This window comes from Tupaia chinensis, unplaced genomic scaffold (assembly GCF_000334495.1).
Source record: "Tupaia chinensis unplaced genomic scaffold, TupChi_1.0 Scaffold000215_1, whole genome shotgun sequence".
Classification (NCBI taxonomy): Eukaryota; Metazoa; Chordata; class Mammalia; order Scandentia; family Tupaiidae; genus Tupaia; species Tupaia belangeri.
The window spans coordinates 2,763,625-2,783,572 of NW_006159690.1; the positions used below are offsets into that span (position 1 = coordinate 2,763,625).

At 40.2% G+C, this 19,948-nt stretch overlaps 1 protein-coding gene across 1 annotated transcript in view; it reads left to right on the forward strand.

Annotated features, from left to right (window-relative positions):
* Positions 1 to 19,948, forward strand: part of ALG6 (ALG6 alpha-1,3-glucosyltransferase) — a 51,715-nt gene that overhangs the window by 13,721 nt on the left and 18,046 nt on the right. The window contains 5 exon segments of the mRNA XM_006147531.3: positions 6,173 to 6,257; positions 12,741 to 12,830; positions 14,627 to 14,715; positions 17,903 to 17,985; positions 19,525 to 19,589. Of these exon segments, the coding sequence (XP_006147593.1) occupies positions 6,173 to 6,257; positions 12,741 to 12,830; positions 14,627 to 14,715; positions 17,903 to 17,985; positions 19,525 to 19,589 (412 nt within the window).

Here is a 19,948-nt window from a genome sequence, read left to right on the forward strand (position 1 = left end):
ATTCCTGCTTCCCTGCCTTTTGCTCACTCTATTCGAGCCGTAGTGGCCCCTCTGCAATTCCTTGAACCAGTTAGAAGCCAGACATAGCCTTATTTCAGGGCTTCATGTTTTTTGTTCAATCTTAAACACCTTTACCCTGACAGTCATGTGACTATCTTTCAGGTCTTTATTAAAATGTCACTTTCTCAAACAAACTTCCCATAACTAACCAATAAAATAGCTGCTCCTCTCATCACTTCCTAACTCCCTGAACCGGCTTTATTTTTTCCTCCTTTTGACATCAATTATGTGCTTTAATTAAGCATAACTACCTCTTCTAGATTTCAAGCTCTAGGAAGGCAGAATTTTCTGTTTAGTTTACTGAAGAGAAATCAAAGTCAGACTTGCGGTACTGAAATAATAATGAAAAGAAAGAAATGAAGAATGAAGTTTTAGTGATTAATCTGTATCTGTCTGATTCATATGAATAGATGAAGACTAATCCCAAAAAGGAAGCACATCATAAAAAGGAGACTATTCCTAAGAAGGATTTTTTTGTTTGTTTGTTTGTGCAAAAGGGCATATGCATTTGCCAGAGAGAGACAGGGAGACAGAGTGAGATAGGAGAAAGCACCTCCCAAGGGGAAGGGTCACACTACAATCCCTTCTCCTCTCTCTCTCCCTCCTTTTGGGATTTTGAGAACGTGAGCACACACTGCTGGCATGTTTCTCAAGCTACCTTTGTCTGGTATTCGACTGCCTTGTCTCACTCTCCCATTACAATATCCCTGCTATATACAGTTGTCTTCCAGAAGAGTTACTGAAAAAGTGATACATACAAGTAAAGGGAGAGAGGCCACAAGTTCCAACCATCAGCTCATAAAGTTTTTGGTAATAGGGAGCATAAACTCCACTCAGGGTTGGATAAGGAAGGGTCTCCGGCAGATCCACAAGTGTAGGTGAGTCTCCAAGGAATGCAGATTCAGGAAAGCAGTTCTGGTACACAGGGATAATTATCAGCTGATGCGGCACAGCAGTCATCTTGTAGTTACCAGGAATGGTGTTGTGGGGGTCTGCAGTGTGAGTTGTCCTTGGGTATCTGGCTTCCTTAAAAATGGCAGAGTAGTTCTTGTTTTCCCCTGAGGTAATGCAGGGCTGGTAACTATCATCTTCTTAAGTTGCAAGTTCTTCAACCTTGTTTTCGGCCTCCGGGCCATCCCGGGCCAGAGAGGCAGGGAGGGGCAGGGAGGCCCCCCGGCCGGCCAGGCTGTTCCGGCGCGCGCGCGGCTGCGCTGAGGGGAGGGGGCTAAGTAATTATTTTTTAAAAAAGAAAGAAGCATAAAGAATAGGTAGTAAGCACATGAATAGACGCTTAAATTTTTTTTTTAATAATTAATAATTAATGCAGCTTATCTTCAAGCCAAATAGGTGTGACCTAGGTCTGGAGAAAAGGCATACATGCATTTCTCAGGGTGATCACATACAGGGGTTCCTTTTATTTGTTTTTGAGATTGACAGACAAAATTTAGTGAAGAGATTTTTGATTGGTATGGCCCAAAAAGGCGGGACATGTGGAAGTGGGGGCTTGTGCGTTATAGGTGAATTCCACAATTTTTAGGTTGGTGATTGGAAGGGAAGATCTGTGTCTTGGGAAGAGATTAGTTAAAGAAAGTCTTCATCTACATCTCAAAGAAAGGGAAGTTCTGTGTCTTGGGAAGCAAAAGAATATACCGTAATTGTTTGGAATATACATCTCAAAAATACTATGCCAGGGACAGGATATAGGAAGAATTCTGTTAATGGAGAATAAATGGTCTATTAATGTTTGTGGACATGACTTCCCCAGTCCCTTTTGAAAAGATTTTGGAAAATAGGAAAAATAGTCAGACTTCTGTCCACTATTGGCCCAAAATCATTCCTCTGTTGCATGTGCAGACTACAAAATTGACAGGTATGGTGCTAGGAAGGCTCCATCCCTAGGAGTCAGGTCCCACGGTGCTAGGGAGGCTCATCCCTAGGAGTCAGGTCCCACGGTGCTAGGGAGGTTCATCCCTAGGAGTCAGGTCCCACGGTTGGTTATAGGCAATGGAGTCCTGGGGGAAGGACATGTCTGACTCAATAGCCACTTGTCTCTGGGTGAAGGGAAAAGTCAGGCCAGATCTCCCCCAAGGAGAGCCTTGGAGCCTGAGAGGTCACAAAGGGTCCATTGCTGGTACCAGGCACTGGGTTCAAAGCATCCCCTCAGAAGATCTCTGGTTCATCTCTGGTCCCTTCATGGTTGCCATCTTGTCGACGGAAAAATAACCAGCTGTAAAAATTAATAATTAATAATTAATGCAGTTTATTTCCAAGCGAAATATGAGTGACGTAGGCCCGGAGGAGAGGCATACATACCTTTCTCCAGATTAAGAGCATCTCCAGATGCTTAAAATGTTAAGAAAGGCATGTTTTGCCTCCTCTTAGGGCCTAGGTTACACATATTCATGCTTATAAATAAACCACGTTAATTATTAAAAAAAAAATTCAAAGTGCCAGACAGTAAAGATTTTTGAGGGTAGGAACCAATATATGTATATCCTGTGAAAGCATCCTGGGCATAATTAGTCTGCCATCACAGACTAATACTGCACATTCGGTAAGTGGAACCCAAGTCTTTTGAACTTAAAATCCTTGCTGTGTCACACACACTTGATTATATCAAATCCTTTCTCTATTATCAGTTAATGAGAAGCTACTAGGTATCATTGAGAATCTACTAGGTTCTATGATAACCTGAGAATATAAATGTGAACCAGATATGGTTCTTTCTGAGAGACAGAAGGGGGTGTGTATGTGTATACACACGTATAAATACACTGCAGGGAATTTCTTGTGCTATGTAGTGATGCAATGTGTATATGCTATAGAGATATTAATCTGCTTTTCCCATGATTATCTTACAGTGGGAGTTTCTCCTTTGATAGAGATCCTAGAATTTAAAGAATATTGGTATTCTGTAACTATTAAATGCAATAATCTACTTAATGTGGTGTTCTAAAGGTTTTTAGAAAATCTGTGTTGAATTTCAGTGAGCACTAATTACTAGGATGTCACTCTTCAATGTGACACACCTTATTAATGGATTAATGAGTATATTTTATTAGATGTGATTTTCATCTTACTTGCTGATTTAAAAACTTGGGACTCTACTTTTTTGGGCTTTCTCACAATTATTATTATTTTTTTTTAGGGAGAGATTTTTGCTATAGGGTACGTGTGCTTGCCAGAGAGACAGAAAGAGACAGAAAGTGAGAAATCAGCCCCCAAGGGATGGCCATGCTGCAATTCTCCTCTTGGGATTTTGGGCATATGTGCACATGCACCCAGGCATAAGTTTTAATCCACCACGTCCAGGACTCAAACTGCCAGTTGGCCATGTGGGAGTCTAGAGACATAACCATTATGCCATCTGCTGGTCCCACTTTCTCACAATCTTATAGTCAATTGCAAGTTAAAGGATAAGAGGGTATTTACTGTTTGCTAAATGGAAATATCTCTATGTCATTTTAAATGATTTTAGGATCACAGTTTCTTCTTTCTTCTTTTTTTTTTTTAGATTTATTTAATTTTATTCATTCATTCATTCATTGATTCATTTTATTTTAATTTGACCAGATAGAGAGAGAGAGAGAAAGAGGGAAAGTGAGAAAGTAAGCCACTAGGTCTGGGACTTGAACTGAGGTTGGCCATGTGGGAATGTCCAGTGCCTTAACCACCACGCCTTCTGCTGGTCCCCTTTTTTTTTCTTTTTAAAGAGAGATTTTTGCCATAGGACATGTGTGCTCGCCAAAAAGATAAGAGAGACAGAAAATGAGAAATTCTGATAGAGGGGACAATTATTCCATAATCCCTTCTCCTCTTTGGATCTTGGGCATGCACACGTGCCTGGCATGAGGTTTAAGCCGCCTGCATCCGGGGCTTGAATTGCAGTCGACTACGTGGACATAAACATTATGTCATCTGCTGGTACCCCAGGATTACAGCTTTCTTAATCAAGTTGTAAGGCATTACAAATAAATAAAAAATAAAATGTAAAAAAATACTGATTTCATAGAGTTGTCTTTGGCATCTAGTAGGTATTATCAAGTGTTAGTAATTAAAGGCTAATTATCTCTTATTTGCTATTTTGCATTAAAAACACATAAATTGACAATTAAAAATTATTTTATTTTATTCATTCATTTATTCACTAATTTTTAATTTTTATTTTTTGGAGAGGTGAAACACAGAGAGAGACAGAGAGACAGAAAGTGAGAAATCATCCCCCTGGGGGATGGCCACGCAGCAACCCCTTCTCCTCCATTCTCTCTTGGGATCTTGGGCGAGCACGCACACGTGCCTGGCGTGAGTTTAAGCTACTGGGTCCGGGACTAGAACTGCAGTCAACTACATGGGAGTCCAGTGATACAGCTGTTACACCAACTGCTGGCTCCTCATTCATTTATTTTTAAAATTTGACCAGAGAGAGACAGAGACAGAGAGAGAGAGGGAAAGTGAGAAAGCAAGCCACCAGGTCCAGGACTTGAACTGTGGTTGGCCATGTGGAAGTGTCCAGCGCCTTAACCACCATTCCACCTGTTGGCCTCATAAACTGACAATTTTTATGTAATTTATTTGACAGCAAAACTTTACCTATCTGATGTCTTTGTAATATAGAGCTGTTTTGGTTCTATACTTGATACTAAGTTACTTATGTTTAGTTTGTAAAACCCTTTATGAATTGCAGGTACTTCCTTTTATTATTTTATGGTACTTTTTGAAAGTATAGTTGACAGTTTTTCTCATGCAGTAAAAACAAACTTGGATATCTTATTCCTAAGTAATGTTAACAAATAGCTTCTATTATTTGAATGTTTACTCTGTTTCTGACACTGTACTGAATATTTATATTCACTATCTTAATTTATTCCACTAAGTTGTCTAGGTAGTTTGTACTGATCTTTTTTCTTTTTATTTTTTAAAATAATTTTCACCAGGGCCAGCAGGGTGTGATGGTTAAAGTGTTGGACTGCCACATGGCTGACCACAGTTCAAGTCCTGGACACTGTGGCTTGAAAATCATGCTGGGAGCATGTGTGTCCAAAATCCCGAGAGAGGAATGGGGGAGAAGGGATTGCAGCATGGTCATCCTTCCTGGGAAGTGATTTCTCACTTTCCTTTTCTCTGTCTTTAGCTAGTACATGTGCCCTGTGGCAAAAACCTAAAAACAATTTTTTTAAATAAAAAAGATAAAGTTTTGCCAGAATGGATGTGCCTTCTCCAGAGAGGGACAGAGAGTTAGAGAGGAAGAGTGGGAAAGCACCCCTTTAGTAGGCCATGCTGCAATCTCTTCTCCATCTGTCCACCCCATTGGGGTTTGGGATACATATGCGTACATGCCTGGTGTGCTTTTCAAGCTGCCAGGGTCGAGACTGGAATGGTACAGTTAGCCCTGTGATATGTGCCCCCCATCCCAGCCACCAGGCCATGGGGCTGATGCATTTTTCTTTTTAACACTTTTATTTATTTCTAAAATTTATTGAAATTTGTATTCTATGAATGAGAGAGAACAGAGAGACAACATTCCTGACAGGCTCTTTTTTCTTTCTTTCTTTTTTTTTTTTTAAGAATTATTTATTTATTTATTATTATTATTTTTTTTTTCCAGAGAGAAAAAGAGAGTGAGAAAGTGGCCAGGTCTGGGACTCGAACTGTGGTGGGCCATGTAGGAATTCCAGCGCCTTAACTACCATACCACCTGCTGGCCCCCCAACGGGGTCTTGATGCCACGATCCATCCCCATCTTTAGCCATCCCTGAATCGTGGGCAGACATGTGCTTGGTGTTCTAAGGGAGGTCTCTGGTCAGGAATCTGGAATCTTCCCACGTAGGTCAGGCTTGCAGAATGTCACATTTTATCACTGTGTCTAGCCCCAATCCTGTCTTCAATGAGCTGAGACTTACAGAGGGTAAGTAATTTGATCAATGTCATGCGGTCACCCAGTATGCCAGCAATACGAGGATTCAGATCTCATCTCTTTGACTTTTTTGGTAACTCCTGTGTTCTTTCTTTAACCTGTATTGCTGTCATAATTTAGAAAATTTCATAAGGGAATTAAAATCACTGATGTGCTAAAGTACATTGTTGTTTTTCCTCTTTTTACCTTTTATCCTAGGTGCTGGAAAACCCCCTTTGTTTGGTGATTATGAAGCTCAGAGACACTGGCAAGAAATTACTTTAAATTTACCAATCAAACAGTGGTATGGTAATTTTAACTTGATTTTATTGTTTAGCCTAGTCAGTTAATGTAGATTATTGGAAGATATTTAAAAAGAAAATATGCTGTTTGCTCCATCATGAACATCTTCTCCTGCATACAGTTGCCACACATATATTTCCTTGTATATTATAGACCCAGATTTGAAACATTATAGACCTGAAAGCTATCCATATTCTCAGCTGGGACATGCTTACTGAGCTCAAAGATTGACGATAGGATACAACATATCTTAGACCCTCCTCTGGACATGGGCATCGTGGGCTGAAAATGTCTTTTCCCGGTTCCCTCACCCACTGCTCACTAAAGATCGGTATGGATATAGGTGTAGATAAAAACAGAAGCGAGCCTTGCCAATAGCAGGTGGCTGACTTTGCAGAGCTGAGAAAGGAACCAGGGGGAGAAGCCTACAGTAATAGTTGTTGTTTTCAACTCTAAAAGATTTTTCTTATGTCCCTTTGGCTTATCTTTGAATACTCTGCATCTAGTAGAGGGCATAGCACTTTGTAAACCTCAATAAAAATGTTTTGAAGGGCCCGTCAGTGGTGTGGGTGTTAAGGCACTATATCCCACGTGGCCAATTGTGGAGTTGTGACCCAGAGTCAGTGACTTGGAAAACACGCCAGGTACGTAGGCCTGCATGCTCAAAAATCCCAAAAGGAGAATGAGGAGAAGGGATTGCTTTGTGGCCATCCCCCGTGGGGAGAGGAATACTTTGCCTCTCCCTCTCTCTTTTCGTCTCCGACATGTACAAACACCTGTAACAAAATTAAAAACTTGTACTTGCTGAAGGAATGAGTGCTTATGTATTCTCTTTCACCTGGTCTCATTTTCATATTTTTTTTCTGCATATTACAAAGGACGTCAGCCCTACCCTTCACCGGTTTCATGGTTCAGAATTTACAGAATCTTGTTTTTCAAGAAGGAACTTCATAGAAGATTTTAATGAATTATTATCGTTCTCAGTCACTTGAGCAGTGGTGATTAACCTTAATTTTATATGCAAATCACCTGGAGATTTCATAAGGCTTCTGTTTAGAATGTATGAGGTACGAAAAAAAGCAGCAGTTAGTGCTGAAGAGTGGCAGTGCTAGAGCGGGACTGCCCTAGCGCAGAGCCTCATCGTGCTATTTACTGGCTCTGACTTCGGGCAGGTGGCTTAGCTTTCTCTCCCGTAGCGTTAGCACTTGTAGAGTGGAAAGATTAGACTACATACGTCACTAGGTTTTGGGGAAGATTGAATGAAACGATTAATGTGAAAGCACTTAGACAAGTGCCTGGCATACGCTGAGCTCTTCATAAATGTTAGCTGTGGTTATAGCGATAGCTTCATAGTGTTTGTGCCTGTGTGTGATTGTATGAGAGAAAGAGAGAGAACCATCCAATGAGGCCTGATTATGACACACCCTTTTATCCTCCAGTTCTTCATCCTGTCAGGCTGCTGGACATGTGTCTGTGTACCTGGCATGTTTTCCAGGCTGCTGGGGCTGGGACTCAATAGTTGGCCGTGGGATCTGGTTTCCTCTGTGTACTACTGAGAGATGATTGTATGATTTTTAAATGAACAGTTCAATTAATTTTCCGTGCTATGTAGCAAAAAGCTATCAATAACTTAAACATATATTTATTGTACAGTTTCTTTTTTCCTTTTTTTTTGGAGATGTTTTTTGCCTTAGGGCGCATGTTCTCACCAGAGAGAGACAGAGACTATGAGAGGGAAAATGAGAAATTGTCCCCGGGGGGGATAGGGATGGTCATGCCGCAATCCCTTCTCCTCCATTCTCCTCCCAGGATCTTAGACATGCACACACACATATGCACATATGCCCAGCGTGATTTTCATGCCACCAGTCGGAAACACAAACCACTATTGGGCATGAAGGAGTCCAGCAACATAACTGCCATGCTATCTGCTGGTTCGTCCTTCCTTTCTCCCTTCCTCCCTTCCTTCCTTTCTTTCTTCCTCTCTTCCTTCCTTCCTTTCTTCCTCTCTCTCTCTCTCTCTTTCTTTCTTTCTCTTTTAGAGACTTTTGCTATAGAGTGCATGTGTTCACTGGAGAGACAGAGAGAGACAAAGAGATAGAAACCGAAAAATCACCCTTTATTATTATTTTTTTTTTCCAGAGAGAAAAAGAGAGTGAGAAAGTGGCCAGGTCTGGGACTCGAACTGTGGTGGGCCATGTAGGAATTCCAGCGCCTTAACTACCATACCACCTGCTGGCCCCCCAACGGGGTCTTGATGCCACGATCCATCCCCATCTTTAGCCATCCCTGAATCGTGGGCAGACATGTGCTTGGTGTTCTAAGGGAGGTCTCTGGTCAGGAATCTGGAATCTTCCCACGTAGGTCAGGCTTGCAGAATGTCACATTTTATCACTGTGTCTAGCCCCAATCCTGTCTTCAATGAGCTGAGACTTACAGAGGGTAAGTAATTTGATCAATGTCATGCGGTCACCCAGTATGCCAGCAATACGAGGATTCAGATCTCATCTCTTTGACTTTTTTGGTAACTCCTGTGTTCTTTCTTTAACCTGTATTGCTGTCATAATTTAGAAAATTTCATAAGGGAATTAAAATCACTGATGTGCTAAAGTACATTGTTGTTTTTCCTCTTTTTACCTTTTATCCTAGGTGCTGGAAAACCCCCTTTGTTTGGTGATTATGAAGCTCAGAGACACTGGCAAGAAATTACTTTAAATTTACCAATCAAACAGTGGTATGGTAATTTTAACTTGATTTTATTGTTTAGCCTAGTCAGTTAATGTAGATTATTGGAAGATATTTAAAAAGAAAATATGCTGTTTGCTCCATCATGAACATCTTCTCCTGCATACAGTTGCCACACATATATTTCCTTGTATATTATAGACCCAGATTTGAAACATTATAGACCTGAAAGCTATCCATATTCTCAGCTGGGACATGCTTACTGAGCTCAAAGATTGACGATAGGATACAACATATCTTAGACCCTCCTCTGGACATGGGCATCGTGGGCTGAAAATGTCTTTTCCCGGTTCCCTCACCCACTGCTCACTAAAGATCGGTATGGATATAGGTGTAGATAAAAACAGAAGCGAGCCTTGCCAATAGCAGGTGGCTGACTTTGCAGAGCTGAGAAAGGAACCAGGGGGAGAAGCCTACAGTAATAGTTGTTGTTTTCAACTCTAAAAGATTTTTCTTATGTCCCTTTGGCTTATCTTTGAATACTCTGCATCTAGTAGAGGGCATAGCACTTTGTAAACCTCAATAAAAATGTTTTGAAGGGCCCGTCAGTGGTGTGGGTGTTAAGGCACTATATCCCACGTGGCCAATTGTGGAGTTGTGACCCAGAGTCAGTGACTTGGAAAACACGCCAGGTACGTAGGCCTGCATGCTCAAAAATCCCAAAAGGAGAATGAGGAGAAGGGATTGCTTTGTGGCCATCCCCCGTGGGGAGAGGAATACTTTGCCTCTCCCTCTCTCTTTTCGTCTCCGACATGTACAAACACCTGTAACAAAATTAAAAACTTGTACTTGCTGAAGGAATGAGTGCTTATGTATTCTCTTTCACCTGGTCTCATTTTCATATTTTTTTTCTGCATATTACAAAGGACGTCAGCCCTACCCTTCACCGGTTTCATGGTTCAGAATTTACAGAATCTTGTTTTTCAAGAAGGAACTTCATAGAAGATTTTAATGAATTATTATCGTTCTCAGTCACTTGAGCAGTGGTGATTAACCTTAATTTTATATGCAAATCACCTGGAGATTTCATAAGGCTTCTGTTTAGAATGTATGAGGTACGAAAAAAAGCAGCAGTTAGTGCTGAAGAGTGGCAGTGCTAGAGCGGGACTGCCCTAGCGCAGAGCCTCATCGTGCTATTTACTGGCTCTGACTTCGGGCAGGTGGCTTAGCTTTCTCTCCCGTAGCGTTAGCACTTGTAGAGTGGAAAGATTAGACTACATACGTCACTAGGTTTTGGGGAAGATTGAATGAAACGATTAATGTGAAAGCACTTAGACAAGTGCCTGGCATACGCTGAGCTCTTCATAAATGTTAGCTGTGGTTATAGCGATAGCTTCATAGTGTTTGTGCCTGTGTGTGATTGTATGAGAGAAAGAGAGAGAACCATCCAATGAGGCCTGATTATGACACACCCTTTTATCCTCCAGTTCTTCATCCTGTCAGGCTGCTGGACATGTGTCTGTGTACCTGGCATGTTTTCCAGGCTGCTGGGGCTGGGACTCAATAGTTGGCCGTGGGATCTGGTTTCCTCTGTGTACTACTGAGAGATGATTGTATGATTTTTAAATGAACAGTTCAATTAATTTTCCGTGCTATGTAGCAAAAAGCTATCAATAACTTAAACATATATTTATTGTACAGTTTCTTTTTTCCTTTTTTTTTGGAGATGTTTTTTGCCTTAGGGCGCATGTTCTCACCAGAGAGAGACAGAGACTATGAGAGGGAAAATGAGAAATTGTCCCCGGGGGGGATAGGGATGGTCATGCCGCAATCCCTTCTCCTCCATTCTCCTCCCAGGATCTTAGACATGCACACACACATATGCACATATGCCCAGCGTGATTTTCATGCCACCAGTCGGAAACACAAACCACTATTGGGCATGAAGGAGTCCAGCAACATAACTGCCATGCTATCTGCTGGTTCGTCCTTCCTTTCTCCCTTCCTCCCTTCCTTCCTTTCTTTCTTCCTCTCTTCCTTCCTTCCTTTCTTCCTCTCTCTCTCTCTCTCTTTCTTTCTTTCTCTTTTAGAGACTTTTGTTATAGAGTGCATGTGTTCACTGGAGAGACAGAGAGAGACAAAGAGATAGAAACCGAAAAATCACCCTCCTCCAGGGGGATGGCTATGCCACAATCCCTTCTCCACTTTTTTCCTTGCAGGATTTTGAAACTCATGCACCTGGTGTGAGTTTCAAGCCACTGGGTCTGGAACTTGAACTGTGGTTGCCACTTGGGAGTCCAGTGCCTTAACCACTATGCCACTGCTAGCTCCAGTTATTGTAGTTTCTTTATTTAGGTCAGAAATCTGGTCACAGTTCAACTTTATATTCTACTCAAGGTCTCAGAAGGCTGTAATCCAAGTGTCAGCTGGGCTACAGATTTACTAGAGGCTCAGCTGGGGAAGGATGCACTTTAAAGTTTCCTCGGGTTGTTGGCAGAATTGATTTCCTTGCATATACAAGACTGAAGGCTTCAGTTTCTTTTCAGAAGCTAGCCTCAGCTTCTAAACTTCACTTGTAATTTTTTTGCCATGTGGTTTCTCCAACATTGAAATTTACTAAAACGGGGACCAGCAGTTAGCGTAATGGCTATGTCGCTGCACTCCCACGTAGTCGACCGCGGTTCGCGTCCTGGACCCGGTGGCTTAAAACTCACACCGGGCGCGTGTGCGTGTGTGCCCAAGATCCCTAGAGGAGTACAGAGGAGAAGGGATTGCGGTGTGACCATCCCCCCTGGGGGGTGATTTCTCACTTTCTGTCTCTCTGTCTGGCGAGCGCATGCACCCTATAGCAAAAAGATTTCTCCAAAAAAAAAAAAAAAAGAAATTTACTAAAACGTGACAACTTGCTTCTTCAAAGTTAGTGAGAGAGAGTCTGTCATATCTAATGGCAAGGCAGAATCTTAACCTATACATAAAATATAAGCAAAAGAGTAACATCACATTATACTTGTTATATTCTATTGGTTGGAAGCAAGTCACAGCTTTGGCCTACACTCAGAGAGGTAATTGTATACATTCAAGGGCCCAGATGCAAATTCTCTCTTTCGTTATATATTTTTTGTTGTATGAGTTGTTAGTCATAGATTAAGTCACCTCATAATATGTGAAGATAAGTTCTAGTTTGTTTGAGACAGTCCTGGTTTGTCTGTTTCATGGCTTAATTATTAGTAGATAGCTTAAAAGTAAATTTTTAGGGGCCAGCAGGTGGCATGGTGGTTAAAGATGCTGGATTCCCACATGGCTGACCATGGTTTGAATCCTGGACCTGGTGGCTTGCTTTCTCCTTTTCCCTTTCACTCTCTGTCTCTCTCTGGTCAAAATAAAATAATAATAATAACACATGGAATTAAATAAATAAATAAAATTTTTTTTTAGAGGTTTTTGCTATAGGGCACGTGCACTCGCCAGAAAGAGAGAGACAGAGAGACAGAAAGTGAGAAATCACCCCCGAGGGGGGGATGACCACGCTACAGTCCCTTCTCCTCCATTCTCTTGGGATCTTGGGCACGCATGCACATGCGCCCGGCATGAGTTTTAAGCCACCAGGTCCAGGACTTGAACTGTGGTTGACTACGTGGGAATTCAGCGACATAGCCATTATGCTAACTGCTGGTCCCAATAAATAATTCTTTTAAAAAACTAGATTTTTAAGCTTAATTTTTAATGAAATTAAATGAAATATTTAATTGTAAGTCTATTTCTTGAATATTTACTGATGAAGTGTTTTCCCCCCTCCCAGGTATTTTAATAGCAGTGATAATAATTTACAATATTGGGGATTGGATTACCCACCTCTTACGGCTTATCACAGTCTCTTATGTGCCTATGTGTAAGTTTTTCTTCCTTATTATACTCTAAATATTTGTGTACTTAGCAGATACAGTAAGAAACAGCATGATCCGGCTTAGTTGAATAGAGGAGAGATGGCTTGTAGTTATTACTGTATATATCTTCCATGTCGGTTTTAAGAAAGGGAACCATGTTTGAAAATTTCTATAGTTTCATGGGAGGACAGCTTAGAAAGAAATGCAAAAACCTAGCTTTATTTTGGAGTAAGGGTATTGCCAATCATGAAAGGACTCCTGAGAAATATATATAATATGTGTTAGTTGTGCACGGGAAAGGTTTTTTTCTGGAATGGTCCAAAGTAAATGAACAATATTGGTCCAAGTGGCATTCTGACTAATCTGCCAAGTTAGAAGCTAGAATTATTATAGTGTTTTACTTATGATTTAAGATTGGGATTGGGATTCTTCCTTTTAAAGAAACAGAATCATTTCTAGAAGTTGAGGAACTTCTATTTTGAGACCCAGTTCTATTCTGTGGTGGTATTTCATCCCAGACTTGAAGTGTCTCAGCAGAAATTTGAGGAACTTCTTTACATTATTTTCTTAACTCATCGTCCTTGCTTTATTATTTCAACTTTAGCCATGTCAAAATTTGTAAAAATAAGTTTTATGGAGTCCAAATCAACACCCAGACATCATGATAGTCTGCTATACTTTGCAGTTTCAGGGTAACATAATACAATAGAAAATTTCATTTTTTCCTCAATATTTGTTATTGAGAAAAAATGAAACTTAGTTTTATACAATGATTTATGGTTAATGGCTATTTATTATGGCAATTGTTATTCTTTTTTTTTTTTCCCCAGAGAAGTTTTTGCTATAGGGTGCATGTGCTCGCCAGAAAGAGAGAGACAGAGAGGCAGAAGAAGAGAAATCATCCCCCAGGGGTATGGCCATGCCTCAATCCCTTCTCCTCCATTCCTCTCTTGGGATCTTGGGTACTCATGCACACGCAGCCTGCATGAGTTTAAGCCACCGGGTCTGGGACTCGAACCGTGATCTACTACATGGGAGTCTAGTGACATAGCTGTTATGCCAACTGCTGGTCTCCCATATATTATTTTTTATTTTTAAGTTTGTTTAAGTAGGACATATGTGTTCCCCAGAGAGAGAGAGAGGGAGAGAGAGAGAGAAAACAAGCTGCCAGATCTGGGACTCAAACCGTGGTTGGCCATGTGGGAGTCCAGTGCCTTAATTGCCACACCACCTACTGGCCCTGGCCAATTATTATTTTAACTGAAAAGAATTATAAGTAAAACATAATCATCTAGTTAATACTACAATAGCAATTGTTCTTTACAAAATATGTGTTTAATAAATGAAATATGACACAAGTTGTTTTTTACCTGAAAGAACTATGAAATGTTCTAGTTAAATGTTATATGGTTTTTTGGGAAGATGAGCAAGGCAGGTGCTGTTTACAGTGTAAGTCAGTTTGATATGATTAAATAAAAAAAGAGTAAAGGCTTAAGCATTGACTATTGCTTTAAAAGAGCAATGGTCAGGGCCAGCAGGTGGCATGTGGTTAAGGCACTGGACTCCCACTTGGCTGACCATGGTTCTAGACCTAGACCTGGTGGCTTGCTTTCTCACTCTCTCTCTGGAGAGCACATGTGCCCTATAGCAAATTAAAAAAATATATAATAATAAATAAATCATTCTAAAAAAAAAAAAAAGAGCAATGGCTAATTCTCAAAGTAAATTTGTATGTTCTCAAATGTCCTTATTACTAAAAGTGGTGAACAGTAAGTGCATGTGTATATGTTTAAATTTGCAGGGCAAAGTTTATAAACCCAGACTGGATTGCTCTCCATACATCACGTGGCTATGAGAGTCAGGCTCATAAGTTCTTCATGAGAATGACAGGTAAAAGAGGAATAGGCGATGTGTGTAAAATTTGATTTTTAAAACATTTTGAACACACCGATGAAAGCTTTGATTACTGCACTTACTGCTTTTTAAATGATAGAACTGCACATATGCATTTCTGTGTATCTGTATAACTACACATATGCACTTCTGTGTATATAACCACACATATGCAGTTCTGTGTATATAACTACACATATTCACTTCTGTGTATATAACCACACATATGCATTTCTGTGTATATAACTACACATACGCACTTCTGTGTATCTGTATAACTACACATATGCACTTCTGTGTATATAACTACACATATGCAGTTCTGTGTATATAACTACACATATGCACTTCTGTGTATCTGTGTAACTACACATATGCACTTCTGTGTATATAACTACACATATGCAGTTCTGTGTATCTGTATAACTACACATATGCACTTCTGTGTATGTAACCACACATATGCACTTCTGTGTATCTGTATAACTACACATATGCACTTCTGTGTATATAACTACACATATGCAGTTCTGTGTATATAACTACACATATGCACTTCTGTGTATATATGATACCAAATCAAATGTATATGTAAGCTATACAACAAAAGAGTAGAAAGGAATGCTTCTGAATGTTTTACATTTATTATCTCACTTAATTCTTTGAATACTCAAATGAGGTAGGTACTGTTTTTATCCTTATTAAACGAAGGCACAGTTAAGCGAGGCTAATAGTTTACCTGTGGTCAGATAGCTATAAATTGAAACTTTAGTTGTTCCGGCTGCTGTTTTAATACCCTAATTTCAAATTCCTTTCACCTTTTTCTAAAGTAAACCTTCTGGTTGTATCTCATATATTGTATTGTTGTGCATTGTTACTGAATTGGATAATCCACTGAATAAATGTTGATTAAGAATTTGTGTGTGCTGTTGTAGGAGTATGAAATTATAAGCTTAGATTTCTTTATAATGTCATTTTTTTCCTAATTTTATTCATTGTCATTATTTTATTTTATTTTTTTGAAGTTGATCAGAGAGAGAGAAGGAAAGTGAGAAAGCAAGCTACCAGGTCTGGGACTCGATCCACTGTCAGCCACATGGCAGTCCAGCTGCCCTAACCACCATACCACCTGCTGGCCCAAGATTTCTGTATAATCTTTACATGACTAATGCTAGCCTGGGCCTTTTCTTTAACCAGTCTATGTTTAGACAGAGCTTATTCTCTACTATTAAATTCAGTCATGGAATCTCAGGTGTAAGAGAGAATCTGTCTTACTTGTCTCCCAACCCACTTCCACTGCCCTTCCCCTCCAGTGCTTTACTCCTCTCTGAGCTTTGTACCTACCTACCATGCGACTGTTTAGCTTCTGAACCATTACCTGTATTGCAGGGAACTCCCAACCTTTAGAGACAGCCTATTTGACATCCAGATAGTTTCAATCATTAAAAATGTTCTTCTTGGGGGCCAGCAGGTGGCGTGGTGGTTACAGGTCACGGACTCCCACATGGCTGATTACAGTTCAAGTCCTGAACCTGGTGGCTTGCTTTCTCACTTTCCCTCTGTCTCTCTGATTGAACTGGAAAATTAACAATAATAATAATAATAGTAATAATAATAATAATAAACAAAGTTAAATAAAATAATTCTTTAAAAAAACAGTCCTTCTTGAGGACCAACCAGTGGTGCGGTGAAGGCAGCTGGATGCCACATGGCCAACCTCATGGTTTGAGTCTTGGATTTGGTCGCTTGTATTAAAAGCCATGCTGGGCCTGTGTGTGTTTGCCTGAAATCCCAAGAGGAGAATGGAGAAGAGGGGCTTGTAGTGTGGTCATCCCCCTGGGGGAGTGATTTCTCACCCCACCCCCGCCATCTCTCTGTGATGAGTACACATGCCCTGTACCAAAAAATAAATAAAACACACTTTCCTTCTTGGGCCGGCCCCATAACTCAGCGGTTAAGTGTGCATCGGATCCAGATCCCACATAGCTATGGTTTGAATCCTGGCTTTTTCCCTACGTGCGGCTTGAAAAACGTCAGGTACACGTGCATTCTTCATGGATAAATGGAGGAGAAACAACTGCAGCTTGACCATGCCCTTTTTCTTTCTCTCTCCCTCCTTGTTTCTTTCTCTTTTTTTGGCAAGCACCACACACCTTCTGGGAATTTTTCTTTGTTTTTAAAGTCTTCTACTTATATTGAGCTTCCACCAGTCATTCCAGGTTGTGTTTTCTTGGACTGCAGAGAACAAATCTGGTTACCTCACATCCTGCAGACATTGGAAGTCACATCTTCTCTGGGTTAGACATTCCTGGATTTTTAGCTAGTCCTTAGATGATTTTGAGGCCTCTGTTGCGTTCCTTTGGTCATGCTCCGGTTTATCAGTGTCCCCCCAACTCCTTGTTATAAGGTTTTTACCAGAGGGCACGTGCACTCGCTGGAGGCAGAGGAAGAAGAGAGAACGTGAGAAGTCACCCCTCAGCAGGGATGGCCATGTCGTAGCCCCTCTGTTCTCTCAGGATTTTGAGCACACTTGCACACGCATATGATTTACAAATTGCCAGATTTGGGACTTGAACTGTAATCAGCACCTTAACTATCATGTCACCTGCTGGCCCCTGATATTTTAAATTTTTAAGCCCACATCAGAACAGAGAATGTTGGATACATCTAATTGATTGAATGTATGGGATTTGGTGGAGTAAATTAAGAAAAGAGAGTACTTTGTGACTTAGCAATTAAAATTAGGCACTCATGGGACAAGCAGTAAGCATAATGGCTATGTCGCTGAACTCCCATGTAGCCGACTGCAGTTCAAGTCCTGGACCTGGTGGCTTAAACTCACGTCGGGTGCGTGTGCATGCGTGCCCAAGATCCTGAGAGGAGAATGGAGGAGAAGGGATTGCGGCATGGCCATCTCCCCGATGGGCGATTTCTCGCTTTCTATCTCTCTGTCTCTCTCTGTCTTTCTAGTGAGCGCATGCGCCCTATAGCAAAAACCTCTCCAAAAAAAAAAAAAAAAGGCACTCATGAAGAGAATGAAAAGTGCTACGTGTGTAAAGGTTTGCCCATGATGGTTAGGAACTTGGTGTTAATAGAATTTTCTATCAAGGTTGGAGGAAGGGAAGACATGGGTTGATATAGATCCTGCTGGACTCATTGTTAAAATTATTGGTTTGTTTTCCAGTTTTAATTGCCGATTTGCTGATTTACATACCTGCAGTGGTTTTGTACTGTTGTTGTCTAAAAGAAATCTCAACTAAGAAAAAGGTAAGTTTTAAAGTAACCTGACATTTCATCTTTGAAATTGATTTTTTTTCTTCTTTTAAGCTCATTTATCCATTTCTTTCAAGTGAAAGAAAAAACAAAGATAGTTACTCCCCCCCAGGATGCCCATGCCAGTTTCTTTCTGCTCATAGCCTCAGCCAGGCTGAAGTATGGCACATGTGGCATGTCCATTGTGTGTGTGTGGGGGGGTCCCAGAGGTGTCAACCTGGTACCTTCCCACGTGGATCTGCTTCTGCTACTGCTGCACCACTGACCAGCCCTGAATTATTTTTTTGTTTGTCTATTAAGTTTCAACCTTAAAGAAGCCATGCTTTTGGGAATAGATAGAATACTGAGGAACATTTTATTTTCTATCAATTAATTGTCATCTCGAGAACATTATCTTACCGTACAGTAATTATTGTAATGCCCTACCATAATAGCAATAAGATACACTGCATCTTAGAATTCATTTACTACTGAGCTGCATACCATGTTGAACTTTTCCCTTGACTGGTAAATGTGAATTTTGAGCTGGTTTCTGAACATGACTAAACTGAAAGGCATTTTGAAAGTTGCTATATATTCTCAGATTCATAGTTATCAAATATTCTTTTTGGTCTTTTTAGATAGTTTAAGCATTAGATTAATTTCTCTGTATATCTAAAAGTACTTCTCTTAACAAGTACCTTTTAGTGATTTTTCCTTCTTATTTTTTTTTAATTATTTCCTCTAAGAGTAGGAGAGATAGAGACAGGGAAAGGGAGACAGAGACAGAGAGATAGCACCCGCATCGCAGTCTTGATGCTGCCAGCCGTGGATCATGGGCACACACATGCCAGCACATTCAAGGGGGTCTCTAAATATGAACCTGGAACCTTCCCTGCGGGGTCAGTCTCACACAGCATCACATTTTATTGCTCCTCTACCATCTAGCCCCAATATTTCCTTTTTATTGAAATGTCTTATGTCACCTTCGTGGAACTTCAGCATCTAAAGAATTATTTTATTTTTTAAAGAACTATTTATTTAATTTTATTTATTCATTAATTTAGCTTAATTTCACCAGAGAGAGACAGAGAGAGAGGGAAAGTGAGAAAGCAAGCTGCAAGCCAGAGGTCCAAGACTTGAGCCATGGTTGGCCATGTGGGAGTGTCCAGCGCCTTAACCCCCACATCACTTGCTGGGCACTCTAAAGAATTATTTTATAAAAATGGAATATTTTGGGCCAGCAGGTGGCATCATGGTTGAGGGTATTGGACGCTCATATGGCCAGCCACAGTTCGAGTCCTGGACCTGGCTGTCTTGCTTTCTCACTTTCCCTTTCTCTCTGTCCTTCTCTGGTCAAATTAAAATAAATAAATAAAAGATAAATAAAATTAAATAAAATAATTCTTAAAAAAAGGAATATTTTGATAAAAAGAAGGTATACCGCAGGAAAAGGGAAACATTTGCTACTGTGTTAAATAAAAATCACACCTTTGCCTTGTTTGATTTGAATACAAGATCTACTTTCTCATTTCATAATATTTTTCTTTACAGATTGCTAATGCATTATGCATATTGTTGTATCCAGGCCTTATTCTTATCGACTATGGACATTTTCAGTATCCTTTCTAATTTAGAAATGAAGTCACCTGCATAATATGAAATCTAGGCTTGATTTGTATAATGTTGTCATCCTGTAATATCATATTTGTTGGGGTACTTATATAAACTATTTTCACAATGAGATGAAATAATTTTGTCACCTAACTTTTACGTGAAGGATGAAAAAAAGGAAAATAATTTTAATAGTTTTGTGAGTTATTATTTTAAAGAATTATTTTATTTAAACATATTTATTTATTTAATTCAATAAGAGATAGAGAGAAGGAAAGTGAGAAAGCAAGCCGCTAGATCCGAGACTAGAACTGTGGTCAGTCACGTGGAAGTCCACAGCCTTAACCACAATGCCACTTGCAAG